Source organism: Globicephala melas, chromosome 3, assembly GCF_963455315.2.
Source record: "Globicephala melas chromosome 3, mGloMel1.2, whole genome shotgun sequence".
Classification (NCBI taxonomy): Eukaryota; Metazoa; Chordata; class Mammalia; order Artiodactyla; family Delphinidae; genus Globicephala; species Globicephala melas.
Genome location: NC_083316.1, coordinates 55,407,062 through 55,432,114, shown reverse-complemented (window position 1 = coordinate 55,432,114; position 25,053 = coordinate 55,407,062). Strand labels below are relative to the sequence as shown.

The window sequence follows — 25,053 nt, the reverse complement described above, 5'->3', positions numbered from 1 at the left end:
AGCAATGCCTGTTCAACTTAGAATGACTTCCAACCTGGAACTCTACACCTAGCTAAACTACCAAATGAGTGTGAGAAAATATATACAAATATTCAGATATATGCATTAAATGGAAGCTAAAAACATGTATCGCTTCTGCAATCTTTCCCAGGGAACTGTGGAGGAGTGTTCCAAAGTGAATGAATAGAGTGAAGTAAGTCAGAAAGAGAAAAACAAGTATCATGTATTAACACATATATGTGGAATCCAGAAAAATGGTATAGATGATTTTATTTGCAAAGCAGAAAAAGACATAGAGAACAACTGTATGGATACCAAGGGCGAATGGGGGTGGTGGGAGGAATTGGGAGATTGGGATTGACACACATACACTATTGACACTATGTATAAAATAGGTAACTAATGAGAACATACTGTGTAGCACAAGGAACTCTAATGCACTGTGGTGACCTAAATGGGAAGGAAATCCAAAAAAGGGGAGATATATATATATATATATATCTGATTCATTTTGCTGTACAGCAGAAACTAACACAATATTGTAAAGCAACTATACTCTAATAAAAATTAATTAAAAAAATAAAAAGACATAATCCAATTCCACAATTAAACAAAACAAAACAACAACACAGTGAGTGAATAAACCAAGAAGAGGGTGACAGTAGATCCAGGAAACAGGAGCTACAGCACAGGAGAAAGGCAATAGGAATCCCTAGGATGACCGTGAAGAACGATCTCAGGATCCTAGGGTGACTACAGGACAAATAGTTCATATTGAAGCAGGTCAGAGACTTCACAATAGACTCCTTTAAGAAAATGAAAATGGTGCGCTATCTTACAAGTTTGAATGATCGGACAGCAAGTTTTAAACATTTGGGAGAATTTGAAGATGAACTGGTACTAAATACATTTTAAAACTAAGAAAATGGGTATATTTTTTAAAAAGGAAAATAACAAGTGTTGGCGAGGAGATGGAGAAACTGAAATACATACATATATATCCATATACACATATATCTCAGCCATAAAAAAGAATGAAGTACCGATACATTCTACAAGATGGATGAACCTCAAAACATGGTGCTAAGTGAAGTCAAATACAAAAGATCATATTACATGCTTCCATTTACATGAAATATCCAGAACAGTAAGTCTATAGAGACAGAAAGCTGACTGGTAGCTCTAAGGAGCTAGGGTGCACTGGGGAGATAGGGAATGACTGCTTAATGGGTACAGAGTTCTCTTTTGGGATAATGAAAATGTTTTGGATTAGACAGCAGGGGGTGGTTGCATAACATTGTGCATGTACTAAATGCCACTGGACTGTACACTTTAAAATAGTTTATGTGTGAATTTCACCTCAAAAACCAAAAAACTAAGCAAACATACTAATAAGACAATTGTTACTTACTACAAAAATTGGAAGTGGTACAGGGAGGGAAGGTAAATTATTTATTACTAGGCTCTGCCTTTATGAAGTCATGCTAATGTAAACATGTAATGTGAAAATAATGATTGAACCAAAACTGTGCTGTGACTATAGTGAGAGGAAGGCTAGATGGGAAAGGGGTCATGAAAGCAAGGGCATGAAAGAGAGAAAGACTCATCCTTCATCGTAAGAATCAGAGAGGTGGGCAAAGACTTAATCAGAATATAAAATGAGGGGAAAATTGCTAAAGTATCAATACATCCAGATTCATAGACACTAAACATTCATTCTACTCACTTGGGAAAATATTTGGTGTGTTCTTCTAATGGGTCATCACCTTCCTCAAACTTATACAAATATCCTCCACAGGAAAAACACTGGACGAAGTCGCTTTTACCTAGAAGTAAGGAAATTTGATCAGTGCCACTGGCCAGTGTATTTGTCGAGTGACACACATAATAACTACCAGGCCTTTATTAGCAAAACCCTACTTGCACTTTCATTCAGATTTTGTGACAAAGTCACAAATCGGGTCACCAGTGAGGAAATATTCTATTTAGGGCTCTTCTCTCACCAATGGGGTCATGAACAAGTAACATTCAATGTTCCTATGTACCACGCACTGATTAACACCCTCTCCCTGTCCCCTCCTCATTCTATGGAGCAAGAGATTTGCAAATCAGAATGTGGAATTGAAGTTCCATGAAGGAAGAGATTTTTTCCTGTTTTGCTCCCTAATGAATCTCATGGACCTAGAAGAGTGCCTAGGACTTACTAGGCACTCAGTAAGTTATTTATTTAATGAATAAATCAGAAAGAAAATATTTGGAGCTCAGGAAAATATATATGATCAAATATAGCAACTCTCATGTAAGTAAGTTCGTGAAGAAGCAAATGCCTCTTACTACATTATTGCTAGGTTTATTCCACTAGAAGTAGGATCAAGTCTTCATGTGAGACTCTATTTCTTTGGAAGGAAATTAGCATTTGGATCTACCAAAAGATTGAACTAGAAATGGAGCATCCATCATCTTCCTTCTCTTCTTGGACTCCTGTAGGCATCGTAAAGCCAGAGCAGAGGAAAACCTCCCTTTGTGTCTGGATAAAAATAGGAGGTCCTAGAGCTTGCAAGACCCCAAAAGGGTGAGATGCCTAGGATTTGTGGGGAGAGGAGGAGGTTCAAAAGGAAGAGGGTGAGGACACTGGACAGAGGGTCCTAGAGGAAGGCTGGCAAGAGGAAGACAGAATGGAGAGAGCAGGAAGAAAGGGTGGAACACCGCCTTTCCAAATGCTTAAGCCTGTGAGGCATTAAGATTTTTTGTACCAGTGGAACATGTCAGTTCGAGTGAACACTACATTCCCCTACTCTGTACTGCTCTGTGGTATTCTTGACTTGACCCCTCTGTAAAAGGTCCACATGGACCTCCACTGTAACTTAGCATGTGTGTTTGGTCTGAAGAAGGCCAGCAAGGTTCCCAGGAAGGACACAATATCCTTTCACCTTATTGTACCTCAGGCAGAGGTTTAGCTGAGGGGAACCTGCCCGCTCTTTGTGCATTACAGAGTGGAACTCCCTGATGACCAGCAGCTCAAGAGAGAATACTATGAACCGATGGAAGATTCTACATGCTTAGGAATCATTAAAAGCAATTTCCTTACTTTCTCTTCCAAGGAGTGTGTGGCAAAAACTGCTATCCACACTCCTAGTTATCTCTCATTCTTCCATAGTAACAGAAACCCCAATTTTCAGCTGGGCACATTGCTACCCAGAAAAAAATTAAACGTCCCAGCTCCTCTTATAGGTAGGTATGGCCATCTGACACAGAAAGGAAAAGGAATATATAAGGAATAATGAGGGAATTCCCTGGTGGTCCAGTGGGTAAGACTCGGCGCTCCCAATGCAGGGGCCCGGGTTCAATCCCTGGTACGGGAACTAGATCCCACACGCATGCCACAACTAAGAGTTCACATGCCACAACTAAGAAGTCCACATGCCGCAACTAGGAGCCCACCTGCTGTAACTAAAAAGAAAGATCCCGCACACCACAATGAAGATCCCATGCGCTGCAACTAAGACCCAGCACAGCCTAAATAAATAAATAAATCTTTTTTTTAAAAGAAAAAGGAATAATGAAAAGAAGTAGGGATTGTTGAGCTTAGTTAAATACGAGCCCAGGATCATGAAGTGTATGTGGGGTTTAAATGGGCAGCAAGGCAAGAGCCTGGGGCAAACTGCTGACTCACCCATGTAGAAAAAACCTGCTTTGGCCAGAGCTGCAGCTCCCACAGGGGATGCCTGGGGCCAGTTCTTGAAAGAGTCCAGTCGGAGTTCTTCATTAGCAAAGATGCTGCCATTGCAACACACTTGAATAAAAAGCGTATGGTGAGACCAGCAAGCTTTGATATTGCAAGTATCAGTGTTTGAATTATCCTTTCATATTTACAGACAGAATAATATGTTTGGCATTTGCTTCAATATAATTGAAGGAGGGGATTAAAAAAGAAGAAACAGGCAAGGCCAGACTGACCACATGTTGAAGCAGAGTGGTAGATGCATGGTGGGGATTTACTATTGTCTTATTTCTATATAGATTTAAATTTTTTTATAATAAAATATTTTCTAATTATCTTTTCACCATATAGCATCAGGATAAAGCAAGAAAAAGGTAGAGGAGCTTCCCTTCCACCCCAAGTTAGTATCAGATTTGAGAAAGGCAAATTTTCCTTGCAGCTCCCTTAAGAGCAGGCACATTTGTTTCTTGCCCTTTGGGTATCCACTCTATGCAGTGGTTTCTATTAGACTTTCCACACTGGGCTGGCCCTGGGGTTTGGTTCCTGTCTTCTGCACCCTTTGAAGATCTGAAAACCAACTTATGTTTATTAAATATGTTAATAAAATTAGATACTGCAAAATCCCTTAAGATGAAAGCTTGCTTCATTATTCCACTTAGCCGCAGGATTCCTGCTGTCACTTGAGTTTTAACTGGAATATGACTTAATGTACTGGAAAAACCTCAGTCTTTTCCTCCTGTGTGTCTCCTTTACTCTCACACTACCATCACATTCACGATACTTTTGATACAAGGTGTATGGGGGTTTTCTTCCAGTAAACAATTTTCTGCAACACCAGCCGGGTGTCCTACAATTTAACTCTGTTCCAACACTGTCTACTTAGTAGTGTCAGATCCTACAGGTTAAAGGCTCAATCCCATAACACTGCTCCTACCCCATTTCATTTGTTAGAGTGGATCACAGAACTCAGAGAAACACTTACGTTTGTTTAGTAAAGGATATAATCAAGGGTACAGATGAACAGCCAGATGAACTGGCTAGTAGAGTGAGATCTGGGAGCTTCTATCCTCATGGAGTTGGAATGTGTCACATTCCCAGTGTGGATGTGTTCACATACCTGAAGGCTCCTGGAAACCTGTACTACTGGGATTTTTATGGAGGCTTCCTCACACAGGCATGATCGATCATTAACTCCATTTATACCCCTCTTCCTGCTCTGAAGAATAGGGGGTGGGGCTGAAAATTCAAACTTCTAATCATGGCTTGCTCTTTCCAGTGACCAGCTCCCATCCAGAAGCCATCCAGGAGCTCACCCAGAATCACCTCATTGGAAACCAAAGACGCTCACAGTGTTCTTATCACGTAGGAGTTTACAAGGTTTTAGGAGCCCTGTGTCAGGGACAGCGTCAAAGATCCAATATTAGAACAAGAGATGCACCTCGTGATGTTATCACTTAGGAAATTACATGGATTTTAGGAGCTCTCTGCCAGGAACTAGGGGCAGAGACCAATATTTATTTTCTATTATTTCACATTTAATTTCTTAACAGACACTGATCCATTTAAGAATGTTTTCAAAACCATTTTATCCAGAAACCTTAATTGTTTTAAAGGAAATTCAGTCAAGGACCCAACCCTGACATATTTCCCTATGCTCATTTATGTTAAAAAACTAAGTCAATCCAGGAGACCAGAAACTCTAATGAAATGTTTTAAAAAATTACTATGGCACCATAAAATGAGGAGGAAAATGGAGGGGTTAAAAAAAAAATTAGGCTGAAAGAGAAAAAGCAAAAGAAGAAATAAACAAGCAAAGCTTTTTGAAATACGTCTGAATCTTTACCTGAAGCCATAGGTAAATCTCTCCTGACCCACGAATTCACAAAATGTTCTCCCTGGAGAAAATTAAAACTCAAGTTATCCTACAAACGACTATGTATAAAACAAATAAGCTACAAGTATCTAATGTACAGCACAGGGAACATATTCAATATTTTATAGTAATTATAAATGGAGTATAACCTTTAAAAATTGTGAATCATTGTGTTGTACACCTGAAACAAATATCGTGCATCAATACCTCAATTTTAAAAAATTCAAGTTATCGACTTGGAGCATACAACTATCTATGAATAAAAATTAAAAGAACTCCCTCCTCCAACCCTGCCCCCAAATGAAGTTTCATTGGATTGAGTGTCAGTGTTGTTAGAGAATTATTCCTTTAATTAGTATTTCTATTAATGTTGTAATTTTTTATGCAGCGTAAAGGGAAGAAAAAAATACTGTGAATGTTTATTTATACTCAACAAGAAGCCGTCTCCGGGTCGGTTTTTCCAGAGATCCAACTCAAAAGCTAAGTTACAACAAGATATCACAGAGGTCCTTTGACTAATGAGAAGTATGAGATATAGGAAGGAAACTGGATTCAGAAGGGTGGTTAGGTATTGAGTAACTGATTCTTCTCTGAAAACTGCACCCAGATTGCTAACTGAAGAAACACTCCTCCGCCACTTTCAGGCCATGTTTTCTGCAGGGTTCTCATCTGAGTCGTGTTAGCCAATAAATTCGCTCTTTTTGCATAAGCAATTTAAGCTGGGTTTTCCCATCACCTGTCACTAGGGAAGCCTTCACGATAGAGCATAAAGTAACGAGCTCTGAGGCCCACTGTGGGTAGTGTGCAGTGGTCTGAATGTCTTATGCGGGCACTCAGATGGGGGTGGCCAAGGGAAGCTAGGGGAGGTGATCTCAGTCAAAGAGGGTAAGACTACCAGGAAGGCAGACAGACCAATCAAAAGGCAGCCTTGAAAAAAAATTCTAAGGGCTCTAGTTGACCAAGTGAACATGCTTTTCTTCAATCTGCCCAATGGGAGGTAGGAGAATGAAATAAGGGAAGAAAGAAGGAGAGCCCATGACAAAAGAGTGATGCCGCCCCCTTCTCATTCAGATAATAGGTACTCAAAAGCCAACTTGAGAAAAAATGTGCTGTTGTAAATTACCGTGACGCCAACAAATCCCTTGTAGCTTTGAATGTACCGGGTAATTTCCTCTGAGGATTTCTTACTTTGAAGAAATTCACATCTATAATTAATAAACAGAATTAAAATTTACCCTGATACTGTAATAGAGATGTCCTGTATCTTTATATAACTGCAGTGACACAATGGACATTTGTTAAAACTTACTGCATTGTGTGCTTTAAATTGCTCAATTTTATTTTACTTTGATAAAACTGTCAAAAAATTTACCCCAAAACTTATGACAATTATCATTATTCTCATATAATTATTATTTCCATTAACAACATGTGTAATAATTTAAGACTAAATCTTCAGATTATCTTCTCTCTTGAAACAAAATATAATTCAATCAAAGAGACAGATTTACAGTAATATATAGACTGGAGGGGGTTTTCTTTGTTAAATTAAACTATGGTGACTATATCTAGTTCCTGTGGTTAAATAAAAGTTACTGGCAGCAAGGATAACAAACAATAATAAATTTCATCCACTGAAAAACATATATCACTACTCTGTAAAAAAAATACAATGGAAATTAATAAATTGAATTTTTTAAAAAGAGTATATGGAATACATTTTGAAAACACATTCCTGGGCTTCCCTGGTGGTGCAGTGGTTGAGAATCTGCCTGCTAATGCAGGGGAGCAGGGGACACAGGTTCGAGCCCTGGTCTGGGAGGATCCCACATGCCACGGAGCAACTAGGCCCGTGAGCCACAACTACTGAGCCTGCGTGTCTGGAGCATGTGCTCCGCAACAAGAGAGGCTGCGATAGTGAGAGGCCTGCGCGCCGCGATGAAGAGTGGCCCCGGCTTGCCACAACTAGAGAAAGCCCTCGCACAGAAACGAAGACCCAACACGGCAAAAATAAATAAATAAATTTAAAAAAACAAAATAAAACATTCCTTTCCACAAAACAGAAGCAATTTTTTTTTTTTTTTTTTTTTTTTGCGGTACGCGGGCCTCTCACTGTTGTGGCCTCTCCCGTTGCCGAGCACAGGCTCCGGAGGCGCAGGCTCAGTGGCCATGGCTCACAGGCCCAGCCGCTCCGCAGCACGTGGGATCTTCCTGGACCGGGACACGAACCTGTGTCCCCTGCATCGGCAGGCAGACTCTCAACCACTGCACCACCAGGGAAGCCCCAGAAGCAATTTTTAAGTTAACTTTAAAAAAATCTCTCATTCAAATTTAAGGTTGCTTTCTAGTGATTTTATAGTAACATGAGGGCTGAGAGTCAGGAGGCCAGAATGTTAGTCCCAGTTCTGCCACTAACGGGAAGTGATCAATCTTGCCACTGTTCTCTTATACAGACATGAGAAAGTGAACTCCACTAGGTGAGTCATATATTGTTCTAGGGCCACCACTCTGGGTAGCTAAGGTCCCCAAGTTTTAGATGTACAGATCCTTCCGAGGAGTGCCCCACACCTGTACGCAACCCAAATTCGTACACAATCCGCATAGCACATGACGGACAGGGCCCTCCCCACATGCTTAGTGTGGATTGAGAAGGTGCTCGATAGACACTACTTCTTTAAAAAAAGACAACAAAGGGCTTCCCTGGTGGCGCAGTGGTTAAGAATCCGCCTACCAATGCAGGGGACACGGGTTCGAGCCCTGATCCGCGAAGATCCCACATGCCGTGGAGCAACTAAGCCCGGAAGCCACGACTACTGAGCCCATGTGCCACAACTACTAAAGCCTGTGCTCTAGAGCCCGCGAGCTACAACTAATGAGTCTGTGCTCTAGAGCCCGTGCTCCGCAGCAAGAGAAGTCACTGCAATGAGAAGCCCGTGCACTGCAACAAAGACCCAACACAGCCAAAAATAAAATAAATAACAAATAAATTACAAATATATATATAATGTTTAAAAAAATACAATAAAGATCAGCTTATTTTATTGATTTACAATTATTTAGTACACTGAGTACTACGTTTTAATGAGTAGGAGTAGACTCAGACATTGTGTCCATAGTTTATAAAAGCAGCAAACAAAGCCAAAATTGATGCCCAAACTGCTAAGGTTAGAGCACAACCAACAAGAAACCGGGGAATTCTTAGTTCTAATTCCAGCTCTGAAATGTAGTGGTTAAGCATATGCTCATGACGACAAATAGGTGGAAGGTCAAATGGTCATGGAATACACAGGAGTTTTTACAAGGCATTTGCGCCATATACTTTACTCATCACCCTTATAACAACCCTACAAGCTGTGGATTATCATTTTCATTTTTACACACGAGACTCAGAGGGTCAGTAATGGGGGTCACAAGTGGCCGGCTCTGTGTATCTGCGAGCCTCTGCACTCTGCCCTGCCCTTTGTATTGATAGCAGCAGACCTTAGCTCCTTCCACCTCTGGAGCTGAGTGCTGGACTCACATCTTCTCCCTATGCTTCTCACCTTTCCCTCAGTCCTACGTCAGAGAAGGTGGACCAGGGCCACCCAAGACAGGATGTGCAACTCTTGTTGGTGTTAGACCATCACATGATGGTTGATGTGAATGGTGCTGCTGGGAGTTGTCCAGTGTATAACCCAGTGACACTAAGCATTGTGGCCATGAGACTAAGTGAAGCTGTCGAGGCTACAGCTACGACAGGTGCCCAAGAGCCAGGGCTGATATTCACTCGGTACACACCCATGTGGTTCACTGCCAACACTCAGTATGATTGGCTGGGTGTCTATTCTTGACTGGTCAAGGAACCAGAATGACATTCAAAGTATTTAACCATCTGGCTTCCTGTATCCCTATAACTGTCTCATCTGCTTGTCAGGAAGAGCTCCCCTCCCTTTCCAATCTCCCTCTCCATCTCTCTCTCTTCCCCTCTTCCTTCTCTCCTTTGTTCCCTTCCTCCCTCCCACCCCCTCACTTTCTTTTCAACCATAAAAGAAATACACATTTGTTTCCCAGAATTTCAACAAGATAGAAGTGAACAAAGTAAAATATGAAAATCCCTCTCCACCTCATCTCCTGACAAACCCAAACCTCAAGAGTTCGATTGTTTGGTCTGTATATTTTCTTAACTTTTTCTATATATATTTCAAACAAGTCCATATATAGGCTGAATGGTTTTAAAGGCTTATACTACACATTATTTTGCATGCTGCTTTTTTCACTTAACATATCAGACATACTTCCATTTTTGTGAGCATGGCTGTCCATGTGAAAGATGACTTATTGTAGGTCTGGTTGGACCTACGATCCAACCAGAAACTTCTTTGCATGTAGTAGGTGTATGACAAATATGTTAAAGAAATAAACTATGAGCCGAAGCACACTGCTAGATCCAATTATTAGATTATAGGAAATACAGGAAGTAGAGAAGCATGTTAAATGACACCACAGAAACATTCAGCCAAACACAGAGTGTAGGCAATTTTACAGGACAGACTACGTGGCTCCTTTCATGAGTAAGTGACAAGAAAAAGTCAGGGAGGAGGAAATCTGTAAATTAAAAATCTTGAGATATATCAACTAAATGTCATGTATGGACCTTGTTTGGATCCTGATTCAAATCAACCAATGGCAAAGAGAAAGTGAGGTGGGGGGATGTGGACATTTGAACACTGTCTCAGGTATTTGATGTTATTGAGGAATTACTGTTAATCCTCTTTAGAAGACAGAATGATACTGTGGTTATGTTTCTTTAAAATATTTTTATATTTTAGAGTTATATACTAAAATACCAACAAGTGACATTATATGATGTCTGGGATTTGCTTTAAAATAATTTGGTTATTTTTATTTCTGGGGAAGGAGTGGGTGAGAGATGGATAACATATGATTTGGCCATGTGTCAATAAGTGTTCTCTCTACTTGTATATGAAATTTTCCAAAATGAAAGTTTTAAAAATTCTTAAGGGAATGAATCTGTATTTGGTAGATACAGAGCCATGTAGAAAATACTAGTAAACACAACATTAGAAATAATTTTTAAAAGCACTTCATTTTCTAAGCAGAGAACTCAAGACCATTGTAATAATCAAAACTCTTACTGAATTTTTGAAATACAATGTTTTCATTTGGTATATATTCAGCAGTGCATGAAACCATTTGTAATAATGTTTTAAACATTGTCTTACTTTCCAACTTCCTTTATGTACCATTTTACATCATCCCTATGCAAATTATTCCTGTTTATTAAGGCAGATCCTGAAACTTATACTTGGCAAAACATATCTTAGTATTTTGGATAATAAAACAGTAAGAAACTATTTTGAAATTATATAATTAAAAATTTTCACGATATCATCAGGGCTTTCTTGCTTGAATAAATCCTGGAGTGTTCCAATTTAGGAGAGAGAAAGATCAAAACTGAAGGTTCTACTCTGGGAAGGTGACTCTTGCCTTTAGTTTTGTTTTGTCTTAAAAAAAAATTACAAGCAAAAAATATTTATCTACTTACTTGGGGAACCACTTGGCATGTTCCTTCCAGGGGTCATCATCATCTTCCCAATTTCCTAAACAGCCACCACAGGAAAAGCACTGTACAGTGTCACGTTTACCTGCATATGAAGGAAGACACTTAGATTGCCCGGCAACAGCACCATGAAATGGTCCAGAAGGGGTGTCTCCAGAAGTTGACTGCTCTGTGCATGAATGAGACACGCTCCATCCCATCTGCCCACTCACACTCTCATCTGGCTGAATCCTCATCCACAGCCCCACTGCCCTAAGTGACCATTTCCGAAGCCTGGGACCCCACCTCTCAGATGAGGCACACACAGAACTCTAAGCTGTTGGACTCAGTATGCTCACTGAAGTAGTGGGGAAGCAGAGGAATCCCCCACACTCATGAAGTAAAGCGCGGTTAGAAGACCTAAGCTGTAGCTTTGCTATGAAATTTCAGTGGAAACTTAGGCACATTTCTTTTTTTTTTCTTCACATTTGACATTTGTATTTGACAAGTATATTTTTCTTTTCTGACAACTGTTTTTAGGGGAACTACAAAGGGATCAACACACTAGCTTTCAAAACTAAGAAGAAAACTTACTTGAGGTTTAAGGCATTTTGAGATGTAAATGGTACACAAACTGGTAGGCAAATTACAATCAAACTACAGACTCCAACTTTTTTGAACACGACAGAAAGATCCGTTTTTTCTGCTTTTTACTCTGCTTCAGTCTCTATGTCAATTAGGACATTAACTGTAACATCTTGAAGAAATAAGTGATAAGCACACTGTGACATCTGGGGAATTCTATACCAGAAATCTCTTAAATTTTCTTCTTGGGTCCAACTTGGGTAACACCATCAAGGTGAATTTCTTCAGCTTCTGCTATTAATTAACAAGAGTAACAATTAACATTTGATATATCCAACATACACTGTGTGCCAAGCACTATGCAGTGTACCTGAGATGAATTGAAATATTTTGTCTCTTTTTTTTTAACTTTTTATTGTATATTGGAGTACAGCCGATTAACAATGTTTGATAGTTTCAGGTGCACAGTAAAGCTACTCAGCCATACATATGCATGTATCCTTTGTCCCCCAAACTCCCCTCCCATCCAGCCTGCCACATAACATCGAGCAGAGTTCCCTGTGCTATACAGTAGGTCCATGTTGGTTATCCTTAGGCACATTTCTTAAACTCTTTGAGCCTCAATGAAGTCAACTGTGAAATGGGGGGAAAGGGCAAGTTTGTCAGATTAGTATTATTGCTTAATCCATGCCTAGCATCAAGTAGGTACTCAGTAAATGATAGCTGTTTTTGTTATCACAATTCTCACTCAGAGCCGTCATAACATTTATGGCGTGGCTAGGATAATTCAAACAAAGTATCATTTTCTGAAATGCAACTTGCCCTATATGTTAGAGTTAGCTTTAAGGTTAAAACAAAAACAAAAACAAAAACCCTACAATACTGCTGCAATTAAAAGAATCAAAGAAAGATCATTTCAGAGCAGCAAAAGGAGGATGGGTGAGAAGGAGACTGGGGTCAGGCTGACCTCACAGCTTATTTTCAGGGCCTTAGAAATCCAGTCAAGTATTGTCTAAGGTCCAAAGTTTTAGTAAAAGTCACTATCTTATTTTTTATATATTTTTGGTAAATTGACATGTACTACACATAAAATAAAGCTAAAGTCAAATTACTGAAGTTGAATTTTAATAAAAGAGACCTTATACCTAATATAACACATTGACCAAGTGAGGAAAGATTTACAATATTGCAACTGAAACATGGAACCTAAACTTAATTCCAGCAAAATATTTCAGAAAATGACTTCAAACTACCTGTAAAGACAAAGCCAGCAGCTGAGAGCTCCCTTGGGGCTGTCCCTTGGGCATAAAATGGCCATTTCTGGTAGGACTTGAGTCTGGCCTTCTCTTCTTGGTATCTTGCTTTGTCGTCCCTCCTCAACTTGTTCTCTGGATTCTTTACTCTTATATCATATTTGGCAATGTTACCAACATCTTTGCCCAAAAGGAACTCACAATCTGGATGGAACTTCTTATGGTCTTCCATGGGGTGTCTCTGGAGGCTGGTACCAAAGAGGATTAAGCTACAGCAGAAGCACTGAACCCCAGATTTTATGTCAGTGAAATAAAACCCAGCCGCTGCCATCTCCTGGGGTGTCCATGCACTGTAGTCGTCATAGGTCACAAAAGTCTTTAACCTTTTTGCTTCACTACGCATTTGAGAATTAAAGCCTTTTTGCATTTTTTCTCGTTCTTTCTGCTCCTCTTTTTCTATTTCCTTTACATATTGAAGCACATCTATGCCTAGAAGACCAGACAGCTCCGGGAGCAAAGCATAATCAAACTGGGAAATCCTCTCGTCAGGGGCTTTCTCCTGGGCGGCCATTTTCTGAAAAGGGGAAGAAAATGTTCGTGAACATCGCCACCTGGTTTACTAGTCCTGAGGTTTGTTTCAACCCTTTATTCTTTGTCTTTTCTTCTGAATAACACTGATCTTCTGCTCATCATTTAGCCCAATTCAGAGCAAATATGCAAGTAGGTCTGTGACAGCAGACCTTTATCCTGCCCTCAACAGTAAGGTCACCTATGGAGTCCAAACAGTTGGAGGCCCCCTTATCAGAGCCTCAATTGTCACTTAAGTTAAAGGCATAAAATAGGGGATACCCATATCATCATATAACAACTTCAAAGATGTGTGCTTGCATTCTCAACATTTCAAGAATCAACAAGGTATTCCACTTAATACCTATAGGTGGAGTTGAATATTTCCACTCTACCAGCTTTGCTCTATGTGCCCCGCCTTAATCCAGCTCAGCTGATTTAGAATTTGCCCATCTACCCACATTTCTGCAACAGTTGCAGCTAATTGAAGATCTTGATTAAGCCCAAGCATGCCCTTCATTTGGCAGTACCTAATGCAAGGAAAAGAGCTCCTTTGTCACTAATATGTTCAGTACATTTCAGCAATGGTTCCTCAGGAAGCTCTATCGGTCCACAAGGTTACTTGGCTTTTTGACTGAAGAGCTCCTTCATTTCAGTTGTCTCTTCATGCCCTCTCCCATAGAGTCCCTTTAGTGGATATCAGATGAGGGTCACATTCCAAACAAAAGAAATATCTGCCCAATTCTCCCTCTGGTATCATGTTCCTTCCCTTTACAGAAGGAACCGGCCAAAGCTTGGTGGACTTGGCAGCCTAGGGCTCTTTCTTAGTATTTTCATTTTTGCCAAAACAGCCCAAACCATGAAAAGTGGGAAAGAGATTTAGAACCAGGGATGCCAGGCTGGCTGCTGAGGACTTCCTTATTTGCCTCACTATTCTTGGCTGACTTTCCCTCTGTCCTTAGTTCTGTTTCAACCTATTTAGCTGGTTCTTCTGGCTCTGGGTCTATCACCTTTAAATTCCATTGCTGGGGGCGGGGGAGGGATAAATTGGGAACTTGGGATTAACAGATACCCATTACTACATATAAAATAGATAAACAACAAGGATCTACTATATAGCACAGGAAACTATATTCAATATCTTGTAATAACCTATAATGGGAAAGGATCTTAAAAAAAGATATATATATATAAGTGAATCACTGTGCTGTACACCTGAAACATTGTGAATCAACTATACTTCAATAAATTTTTTAAAAATAGCAAAAAAAAATATTCCATTGCTGTGCTTTTCTTCCCATGAATAATTATAGTACTAGGGCAAATTCAAACCAGGATGGCCTCAGCAGCCAACCTGGCATCAGTGGTTCTACGTCTTTCTCCCACTTTTCATCTTTTTTTCTCCTAAACAAAGCCGGAGCCAGCATTTAAATTAAGTCAAAAACTGTTCCCAGGACTTCCCTGGTAGTCCAGTGGGTGAGACTCCACGCTCCCAATGCAGGCGGCCCAGGTTCCATCCCTGTTCAGGGAACTAGATCCCTCATGCATGCTCCAACTAAGTCCGCATGCCACAACTAAAAAAAAAAAAAAAAAAAAAGGATCCCACATGCTGCAACTAAGACCCGGTACAGCCAAAATAAGTAAATAAATAATAAATAAATTAAAAAAAAATTGTTCCCATTATCCCATTCACACTGCCAACTTCAGCAAGTACACAGGGTCAGATAACTGAAAAAACTCACAAGCCCCTACACAGTATACTTACTTCAGAATTTAATAAAGGTAGAGGATAAGGTACAAAAATACAGGCAAACATCAGAGAGGTCTCAGACTCCAGCCCCAGTTTCTAGGACCCTTTCTCCGTTGTTCAGGACATGCTTCATTTTAGGTAATGAACCACCTAGATATGTGCAAGGTACCTTGGTCTCAGGGAAACCACACTGTCACCTGAGGAGGGGTCTTTTATGCCACTCCAGTCACGTGGCCCGAAGTAGGCTGCCTGACCAGTCTCAAACAAGCTGGTACGGGCTGCCCCCTGGTCTCTCAGATCCTAGCACAGGGCTACATTCATCGCTAGTTAGTATGTTTCATTTAGGTTTGGCCAACAGACAACACCATGGCTCCAGGCCTCCCTGGAGGTAAATAAGCACAGGGTGGCAACAAACCAGCTGGAATCAATCCTGCACTTCTACAGCAAAGTTCAGTGGTCAGTTTTGCTGGTATCCAGGCCATTTCCAGGAGGAGAGAAGATCTCCAATGCCCTCTCCAGGTTTCATTCTCATTAATTACAAGTGCTATGAGTGCCAGTGATGCTGCTGTGTCGTGCAAAGGATTTAAATCCACACCTGTATGACTCCAGTGCCTGTCCTCTTGCCTCCAAAGAGAGAAACAAGAGTAAGAGAAATAAGAGGGTCATAAGTTTAGGTGTGGAAGAAAAGCACTTTTGCCAGAGATGGTAATTTACTTACCTAGAGGTTTATCCAGAGCCCCGGTCAAATGGAAGGAGAATGCATAGTGTAAATACGAAGGCTCTCTTTGTCTTTTAGTGGGAAGCAGTGAGAACATATTTGAGGAACTGAAACTCAAAACAAGTTGCAGTTTTCTGAGAAATCACCAGTAAATGGTCTAGGGTGGTGAGTCAGCAGGGCTTAGTCAGGAACCAAAAGGTCTCACAAAACCTACCAAGTCCCACAGCGGAAGTGTTTTATTCTAAATAATTTAAGATTGGTTAACGTTTCTGGTGCTAGTATAAGTCTTATTTCTTTGACGGCAGTTTCCATCTTTCTGGTATCTTTTAGGGTTTTCTCTTTTATCTGTGGGTTATAAAATTTCAAAGTTATTGTGCCTCAGTGTGGGTCTTTCTACATTCATTGGACCCAGTGGACTTGTTTCAAGCTGAACGTGTGGGCCTCCCATCAGCCCTGGGAAATTATCTTCTATAATTTCTTTGGTAATTCCCTACTGCCTACTATCCTCTTTTCCCTCTTTCTGGTATTCCCATTATTCAGATGGGAATTTATCACTGAAGTTCGTATCTTTTTTTTTTTGCTCACATATTCTTTCGTGCTTTGGCTTTACTTTCTGGGAGGTTTCCTCTTCATTATCTTCCAACTTTACAATAAAAATTCTTTTTTTAATATTTATTTATTTGGCTGCACCGGGTCTTAGTTGCGGCACGCGGGATCTTTCAGTTGGGGCACGTGGGATCTTAGTTGCGGCATGCAGGATCTAGTTTCCTGACCATGGATGGAACCTGGACACCCTGCATTGGGAGCGCGGAGTCTTAACTACCGGACCACCAGGGAAGTCCCACCAACAGTAATTATTAAGTTCAGCAATTATATTTTCAATTTCCCACAGCTCTTTCTTGTTGTCTGTTTCTTATTTTCACACAATCTGATTTTTTTAGCCAATGCAATCTTTTATGAACCTCTCCTATGCTGTCAAATGACAAAATTAAAACAACTTAATAATGAGTTTGTTGTCCTTCAGTCAAGGGAAAGCAATCCATAGACTGGGGGGAGCACAGTGTCTCACAGCAGCTGCTCCAGAGGGATGGGGGGAAAGAGTGGGTTTTATAGAGAAGAGGCATGATTGGCTAAGAGGTCAGGGATTCATTATACGTCTAGCAGGTCAGGCAAACTAGGTAAAGCTGAGTTGGGGGATTGAGATTGGTTTATATTAGGTTTCCTTGACAGGTGTTTCCTCTAAGGGCAGGCTGACTTGGGTTTAGATTTGTGACTTGGGTTGGGCCACTGAGGCAGCCCCCATTTTGTGGGTCCGGATATACAAATTATCTTTATCAGTACTGATACAAATAAAGTTCACCTGCCTCCTGAATGATCTGTTTCCTCCAAGGCTAATTACCATTTACCTTTTTGTTCATTTTTCACATTACCAGCTTTCCTCAAATGTATACTGATCCTTGGTTTTCAATTCATGTTTGAAAATTAGGCGATTTCAAGGCTGACTGATCAAAATTATGGCCAAAAATTCTGATGAAAAGCCACATGAGTGTGACCTGAACCTAAGCCCTTTACTTTATGGAGAACAGATTGGGGAGCCAAGATTTACCCTGGAGAAGCCCTCAATGTCAGAGAAACACCTCAGAAAATGATTTCAAGTTAGCTGTAAAGTCAGAGCTAGTAGCTGAAAGCTCACTTGGTGTGTTCCTTGAGCACAGAATGGCCAGTTCTTGAAGTATTCTTCATTTTGGGATGCCCAGGGCCCACCCTAGCTCCTCTAAGTCAGCTGAAACAGTTTATTCCATTTTTTTAGAAGAGTCCACTAATTTTTTGCCTCAGTGTTAATAACACCTGCATATTAAATAGTCTGATGGTGGGGTGGATGGAGTCAACTGTCTCATGCAGAGACTTTAATTTAGTCTCTTGATTTTCAGCCCTTCCCATCATTCCTGTCCGCCTTCAACCTGGCATTCTGGGCCCCCAGCTGCTCCAGGGTTCTGTACAAGGTACAGAGTCTCCCAGGGGTTACATGTGTATTCAGGCTGTGGGCTCCTTTGGTCTGTTTCACTGGTTACTACCATTCCATTTGAGTTTCCACCTTCCAAAAATTTGTTAAAATATTCTGTATGCTGATGGTCCCCTCCTGCTTTCTTAATTTTTCTGGGTTTATAGTTTTAAAAATCATTTCAATAATATTGTGTAATTATTACCAATAATAACTAAAATTTGCTTAGAGCCTACTACTTGCCAGGCACAGTTCTAAAAACCTTAGATATGTCCATTTAATCCCTTTAACAGTCCAAATGAAGTAGCTATTTTTATTACCTACAATTTACAGATGAGAAAACCCAGGCACAAAGGGATTCAGATTAACCAGACAGTCTGGCAACAGAGTCTGCACTTTTAACCACTGTGTTTGGCTGCTATAAAGGCTAGATATTAAGGAAAGGCAAACCCAGGTGTCCCAGAAAGCTCATGCTCTCTCCATTTTGGTAGTTTAGCCAATTGCTGAGTTACCAAGTCTTCAAGCTGTTACCAGCCTCATCGGCATGTGAACTCCTCTAGCCAAGCTCTGGTCCAACAGGGCCTTTTACCCAGCCAAGAAGCAACCATTGTTAAATAGCTGACCCTTCCTAACTTTTGTATTAACACATATAACAAGGACAGTGTTTTTTTGAAACACTTTCCCCGGTACATCCAGCTGCTCCTAGACCAGCAATTCTTTTTACAGGAAGTTAAGAGGTCAAGGGAACCTCTCTGCACTGCTGATTGTTCTGCCTGTAAAATTTTGCCCAATCAGCCTTACTTTTCATCTATAATGTTATGTACATCTGTGTCCAATGCACATTACAGTTACTGTAGCACCCTGTAGATTTTGTTGCCGTTGTGAAGGTTTTTTTTTTTACTATTCTATTTTCTAAATGTTTATTGATGATGTATAGGACTCTTTCTGATCTACTTTTTAAAATATAAATGTATTTTATTTCTTTATTTTTGGCTGCATTGTGTCTTCGTTGCTGCATACGGGCTTTCTCTAGTTGTGACGAGCAGCTCCTACTCTGCGTTGTGGTGCACGTGCTTCTCATTGCGGTGGCTTCTGTTGTTGCGGAGCACAGGCTCTAGGCACGCGGGCTCAGTAGTTGTGGTGCGTGGGCTCAGTTGCTGTGCGGCACGTGGGATCCTCCTGGCAGGGCTCGAACCCATGTCCCCTACATTGGCAGGGGATTCTCAATCACTGCACCACCAGGGAAGTCCCTGGTCTACTTTTAATATATGATTGTAAATCCTCTTGAATTTTCTAAGTAGATATTTGTATTATCTGAATATTTTGAGGGGCTTCTCTGGTGGCGCAGTGGTTGCGAATCCGCCTGCCGATGCAGGGGACACGGGTTCGTGCCCCGGTCTGGGAAGATCCCACATGCCATGGAGCGGCTGGGCCCGTGAGCCATGGCCGCTGAGCCTGCGCGTCCGGAGCCTGTGCTCCGCAACGGGAGAGGCCACAACAGTGAGAGGCCCGCGTACTGAAAAAAAAAAAAAAAAAAAATTCTAATACAAATAACTTCTTAAGGAGAATCTAAAGAAATGAAAAATCAATTCCAGGTTTGGGATTTGGTTTCTGTAAAGCTACCTGAGTTAATTTTTTTTTTAAGTTCAGAAGAATTCTATGACCAGGAACCTGTTTTTTAAGTTATCTATGTATCTCTGTAATATGATTAGAGGCAGTGCTTCTCCTACTTTAGCATTTATTACAGTCACCTGGAGGACTTGTTAAAACACAGATGGCTAAGCCTACTCCCAGAGTCTCTGATTCAATAGGCCTGTGATGGGGCCCAAGAATATGCATTTCTAAGAGGTTCCCGATGCTGCTGCTGCTGCTACTGATCCAGACACCACCCTTAGAATCTCCGATTCCAGAGATCCTTAAAAGTTCCCTCTTCCTCTAAAGAATCGATTCTAAATACCTAAAATCCAAATTGAATTATCCCCTAAAACGGGTATATCCCAGAAAAGCCTGACACCTAAAAGTTAAAAGAGTCTGCCCTAATAAGGGACAGAGAAGAGACTGGCCAGGCCAAAGTGCGTTAACTGGCGGCCTGCAAGCAAGTTTTATTTAGCCCGTGTGGTTTTAAAAAATTAGACGTCAACATTTAAAACTTAGGAGAATTCACTTAAAAATCCAGTTTTTCAGTTTCTGTTTAAATATCAAAATATACTGCCCGAGGGAAACTACATTCCCAGAAAGAAAAAATAGGCTGTGGCTGAGTAATAGTTACCTCCTTTGAAAAAACGTTTTTCTTTTGGACTAGGTAACAAATGCACATGTGCACATGTACACAAATGCACATGTATAAAACTCAAAACGTACAAAGAAAGGTGTACGGTGAAATCGACATCTCTCTTCTACCCGAGCCCAGCATCTAGAGGCTGCCTCCTTTACATGGAACCAGTGCTTTCCAGATGCTACCACTTTGCATTTACCTGGCCCCTTTTCAAATATTTGCATTATGTGCCTGGTCCCCTCAGGCACCTGAATTTGCTTCTGAGCCCATTTTACAGCCCCTCTTCTGCATTCCCAGGCACTTGGTTTAGCATTAGCACTTTCACACTTGTTTTTAATTAATTAATTTTTTATTTTTATTTTTTAGCCATGCCACGTGGCATGTGGGATCTTAGTGCCCCAACCAGGAATCGAACCCATGGCCCCTGCAGTGGAAGTGCAGAGTCTTAACCACTGGACTGCCAGGGAAGTCCCCACGCTGACGTCTTTAAAGGTCTGCCTCTTAGACTGGGAGGGTCACAGAGCCACAGGTTAGGGTTTGTGTCTTCTTCTTGGTGTCTATATCCTGACGGCTAGGGTCTCATCAGACAGACAGCAGGTGTACAAGGCTTGTTGAGTGAATTAATGAATAAATGAACAAACTGTGCATTACTTCCAGGGCTCTGGCCTGAGGTGTGACTCAAATTACAATTTAGTTAACTGAAATCAAGAATTTAAATCCCATAAGAACCCCATCAGTCTCCCAAGAAGAGAATTACAAAATATGGAAAGAGGGCTTCCCTGGTAGCGCAGTGGTTGAGAGTCCGCCTGCCGATGCAGGGGACACGGGTTCATGCCCTGGTCCGGGAAGATCCCACGTGCCGCGGAGCGGCTGGGCCCGTGAGCCATGGCCGCTGAGCCTGCACGTCCGGAGCCTGTGCTCCGCAGAACTGGACCCAAAAGGGGTATTAGGACACTCCCGAGGCTACTTCCCAGAAACATGACAATCTCCTGTGCCCTTTTCTTCCTTACTAGAGGCCTCAGGGACTCAAACTTCTTGCCCTTTCACCTAAATTCTATCACCTACTAAAGATCATGGGATTCCACCACCCCACTTCCCAAGGGCTGGTTGTACCCTTTCTTTCTCACCACTCAAGAAATTATTTCATGTTATAAATTTGCCGATCACTACAGAGATACAGACAGCTGAACACAGGACCACAAACATGAGGAATTCCACAAAGTATTGAGAAATCTTACAAAATGTTTACAGTTCTTCCCTACTGCCATTCCGAGCAGCAGAAGCCCTGTTGTTCCCGCACTGTTTCACCATACGTTAGTGTTTGATTATGGCATGTACTCAGATATACAGTGGGTTACCTGTGCTTCTTAAATACAGGACTTACATGCTTTTAATCTACTTATCTCTCTTCTTCAGCCTCCAAATACTACTGCAATCTTCACCTTGCAATTATTCTCAAGGGCAAACAAGGTCACAACAAACAGAAACAGTGCACATATTGCCACATATAGGTGGAAATGTATTGTTTGCACTATGACCCAAATAAATGAAAAAGAAATTTTATTACAGTTCCCCTCCAACCTCCAGTTCCATACCTATTACCTTATTTGATGAACATGATTGCTTTCAGGCCCTCAACTAACAGCTAACATTTAGTTACCTTACTTTCATCTCCCTCACCACAACTTCCCAGGATTCCATAAGTTTTATTATTTTTGAATACTTAATTCATTTACAGGGCTTAAAATTGTTAACTATATAAAAATATTTAAAAATAATTCTTACTCTCCGCTGTGCTACACCACCACCCCAGGCAACCATTTTTATTAGTTCCCTATGTATTCTTCCAGTGTTTCTTTTTATTTAAAAAAAAAAATTTTTTTTTCAGCCACGTGGTGCAGCTTGTGGGATCTTAGTTCCCCGACCAGGGATCGAACCCGTACCCCCTGCAATGGAAGCGCAGAGTTTTAACCACTGGACCACTAGAGAATTCCCTCATTTTTTTAAAAGACAGCTTTCTTGAGATATACTTCACGTACATGTAACGTAACTTATTCAAAGTGCATAATTCAGTGGTTTTTAGTATGTTCACAGAGTTGAACAGCCATCACCACAATCAATCTTAGAACATTTTCATCACTCGAAGAAGAAACTCTATACCCATTAAAATTCACTCTTTTCCCCAGCTGTTTGTAGTATTCCCCTACAATCTTTATTTTTGTAAGGTCCATAGTGATGTCTCCTCTTTCACTCGATCTTAGTAATTTGAGTCTTCTTTTTTTTTCTCTTGGTCAACTTAGCAAAATATTTGTCAATTGGTTGAACCAACTTCTGGTTTCACAGACTTTCTCTATTGTTTTCCACTGTTTCTTTTTGCTAAGACAAATATATATTCTTATTTTTCCTTCTTCCTTACATAACAGGTAGCATACTATATATTCTGAACACTAGTATATTCTGAAGAATGTACTTCAGGTTGAAGAAAAATGATCCTCAACAGATCTGAGATGTAAGAATAAATCAAGAGCCATGAAAGTGGTAAATATGTGATTAAATCTAAATAAATACTAACTGATTAAAACAAATATAAATGTCTAGTGAAACACCAAAAGAATTAAATGTACAACAATAATAATAAATAAGTGAGGAGGGAGGAAAGTGAGGTTAAATGTGTTATCCGTGGGGAAGGTAAAGGTACAAGTTAACTTTAGGTTTTGATGTTATGAAGGAGTACTGGAAGCAGCGCTTCCTCAGATTCTCTTGGCCACGCCCTTCTTTCCAAGATGCTGCCCGCCTCCTCCTCTGCACTGCTGCTGCCTTTGCCCAGCTTCCTGAGCGGGCTGGAGTCCAAACTGAACTACACCAAGCCTATCTGACCTTCCAGAGTTGGCTGCAACACCACACCACTGAGCCTGACAGCTGGCTCCCTTAGCAGTTACCAAAGGACCAGATGACACAGCCCTGTGTGGCAAGCCTTGGCTAGTGGGAAATGGAAGAAGTTAGGAAATTGCATTACCCTCCCCTCCTCCCTTCGACAGACTGTGCAGAGGGGCAGCTTCTCTTTATAAACCTTCTGGAGAAGTCCCAAACTCTAAGTGAACACACTTGCTGGGAGACTCCTATGATTCTTCACAGTTTGTTATCAAGCCTGGCCACTGTGATAACATATTGTTTCTCCTTGTCTCACTTTCCCTTTTTTTCCTTAACCATACTTCCCTAGATCTGCATCTCCCAAATAAAGCAACAATACTTTCACCTTTGCCTGAGGTTCTACTTTCTAGAGGACCCAAGTTAAGGAATTACGTGTACTGTAATTTCTAGAATAACCTCTAAAAGAATAAAAATAGAGTATACAATTTCCAAACTAGTTTAGGAAAACAAAGAATGGTGGGAAACAAGCAATCCAAAAAAGGGCAAGAGGGACTTCCCTGGTGGCACAGTGGTTAAGAATCCTCCTGCCAATGCAGGGGACACAGGTTTGATCCCTGGTCCAGGAAGATTCCACATGCCACAGAGCAACTAAGCCCGTGTGCCACAACTGCTAAGCCTGCACTCTAGAGCCCGTGTGCCACAACTACTGAAGTCTATGCGCCTCGAGCCCATGCTCCACAACGAGAAGCAACCGCAATGAGAAGCCTGCGCACCGCAATAAAGACTCGCCCCCACTTACCGCAACTAGAGAAAGCCCACACGCAGCAACCAAGAACCAACGCAGCCCAAAATAAATAAAATAAATTTAAAAAAAAAAACAAAAAAAGGCAAGAAAGAAGAGAAAAATGAAGATGGAGTAGTTGAAACAAATAGCACAAAGTAAGATGGTAGATTTAAACCAAAATGTATCAGTAGGCACATTAAATATAAATGGACTAAATGCTTCAGTTAAAACAAAACGACTTTCAGGAAAATAAAAAAGAATATGAAGTGAAATGTATACATTCAACAGTATTTAAAATGAATCTAATTTTCATAATGAATTTTAAGCTTTAAGGAGTTTTCTAATCAAACAGAACTCAGAAAGACATACTATTCAGAAAGGTTCCTAATGTTAAAAAGTTTCCTTCATTATTGTAGTATACTGTGGAGTTCCATGAGGGAAACTAAGGCCAGAACTTACAGTATTATTAGATCACCATTTTTATTTCTATAATCTAAAACAAACCAGGATTTTCTCTATAATTTTTTTTAATTAATTTATTTATTTTTGGCTTCATTGGGTCTTCGTTGCTGCACGCGGGCTTTCTCTAGTTGTGGTGGTGGTGGGGGGCTACTCTTTGTTGCAGTGTGCCGGCTTCTCATTGTGGTGGCTTCTCTTGTTGCGGAGCACAGGCCCTAGGCATATGGGCTTCAGTAGTTGCGGCACACGGACTCAGCAGTTGTGGCTCGTGGGTTCTAGAGCGCAGGCTCAGTAGCTGTGGTTCACAGGCTTAGTTGCTCCGCGGCATGTGGGATCTTCCTGGACCAGGGCTCAAACCTGTGTCCCCTGCATTGGCAGGCAGATTCTTAACTACTGTGCCACCAGAGAAGCCCTCTCTATAATTTTGAGACTAGAAATTCCTCCTTATGTCTAACTAAAATATTTACCTTAACCTTATCAAGTATACAAATAAACCCCAAAATTGTAGAAAGAGATAAAGCAGCCCCCCAAAAGGCACTCAATGTCCCTTTTATATACAGTACTGTGAGTGTGTGTCTAATATATTTCTAAGTAACTCTTCAAGAGGTGCCTACTCATGGCCTTTCTTTTACTTCAAGTAGGGGGAGATAAAATAT

The 25,053-nt window shown here is 40.8% G+C and overlaps 1 protein-coding gene across 4 annotated transcripts in view; it reads right to left on the bottom strand.

Moving 5' to 3' along the window:
• NAIP (NLR family apoptosis inhibitory protein) overlaps positions 1-23,970 on the bottom strand; it is a 50,903-nt gene extending 26,933 nt beyond the window's left edge. The window contains exons 1-7 of one of the 4 annotated variants that reach the window (XM_060295866.2): positions 23,954-23,970; positions 12,972-13,545; positions 11,140-11,239; positions 6,718-6,799; positions 5,565-5,616; positions 3,674-3,793; positions 1,727-1,826 (exon numbers count right to left, since the gene is read on the bottom strand). In XM_060295866.2, the coding sequence (XP_060151849.1) occupies positions 1,727-1,826; positions 3,674-3,793; positions 5,565-5,616; positions 6,718-6,799; positions 11,140-11,239; positions 12,972-13,542 (1,025 nt within the window). In that variant the 5' untranslated portion in view covers positions 13,543-13,545; positions 23,954-23,970. Of the gene's footprint in view, positions 1-1,726; positions 1,827-3,673; positions 3,794-5,564; positions 5,617-6,717; positions 6,800-11,139; positions 11,240-12,971; positions 15,113-16,006; positions 16,231-23,953 lie in introns of those variants that run through there. The other 3 variants (XM_030845091.3, XM_060295865.2, XM_060295867.2) reach the window with 3 other exon arrangements.
• Between the last annotated feature and the right edge of the window lie 1,083 nt (positions 23,971-25,053).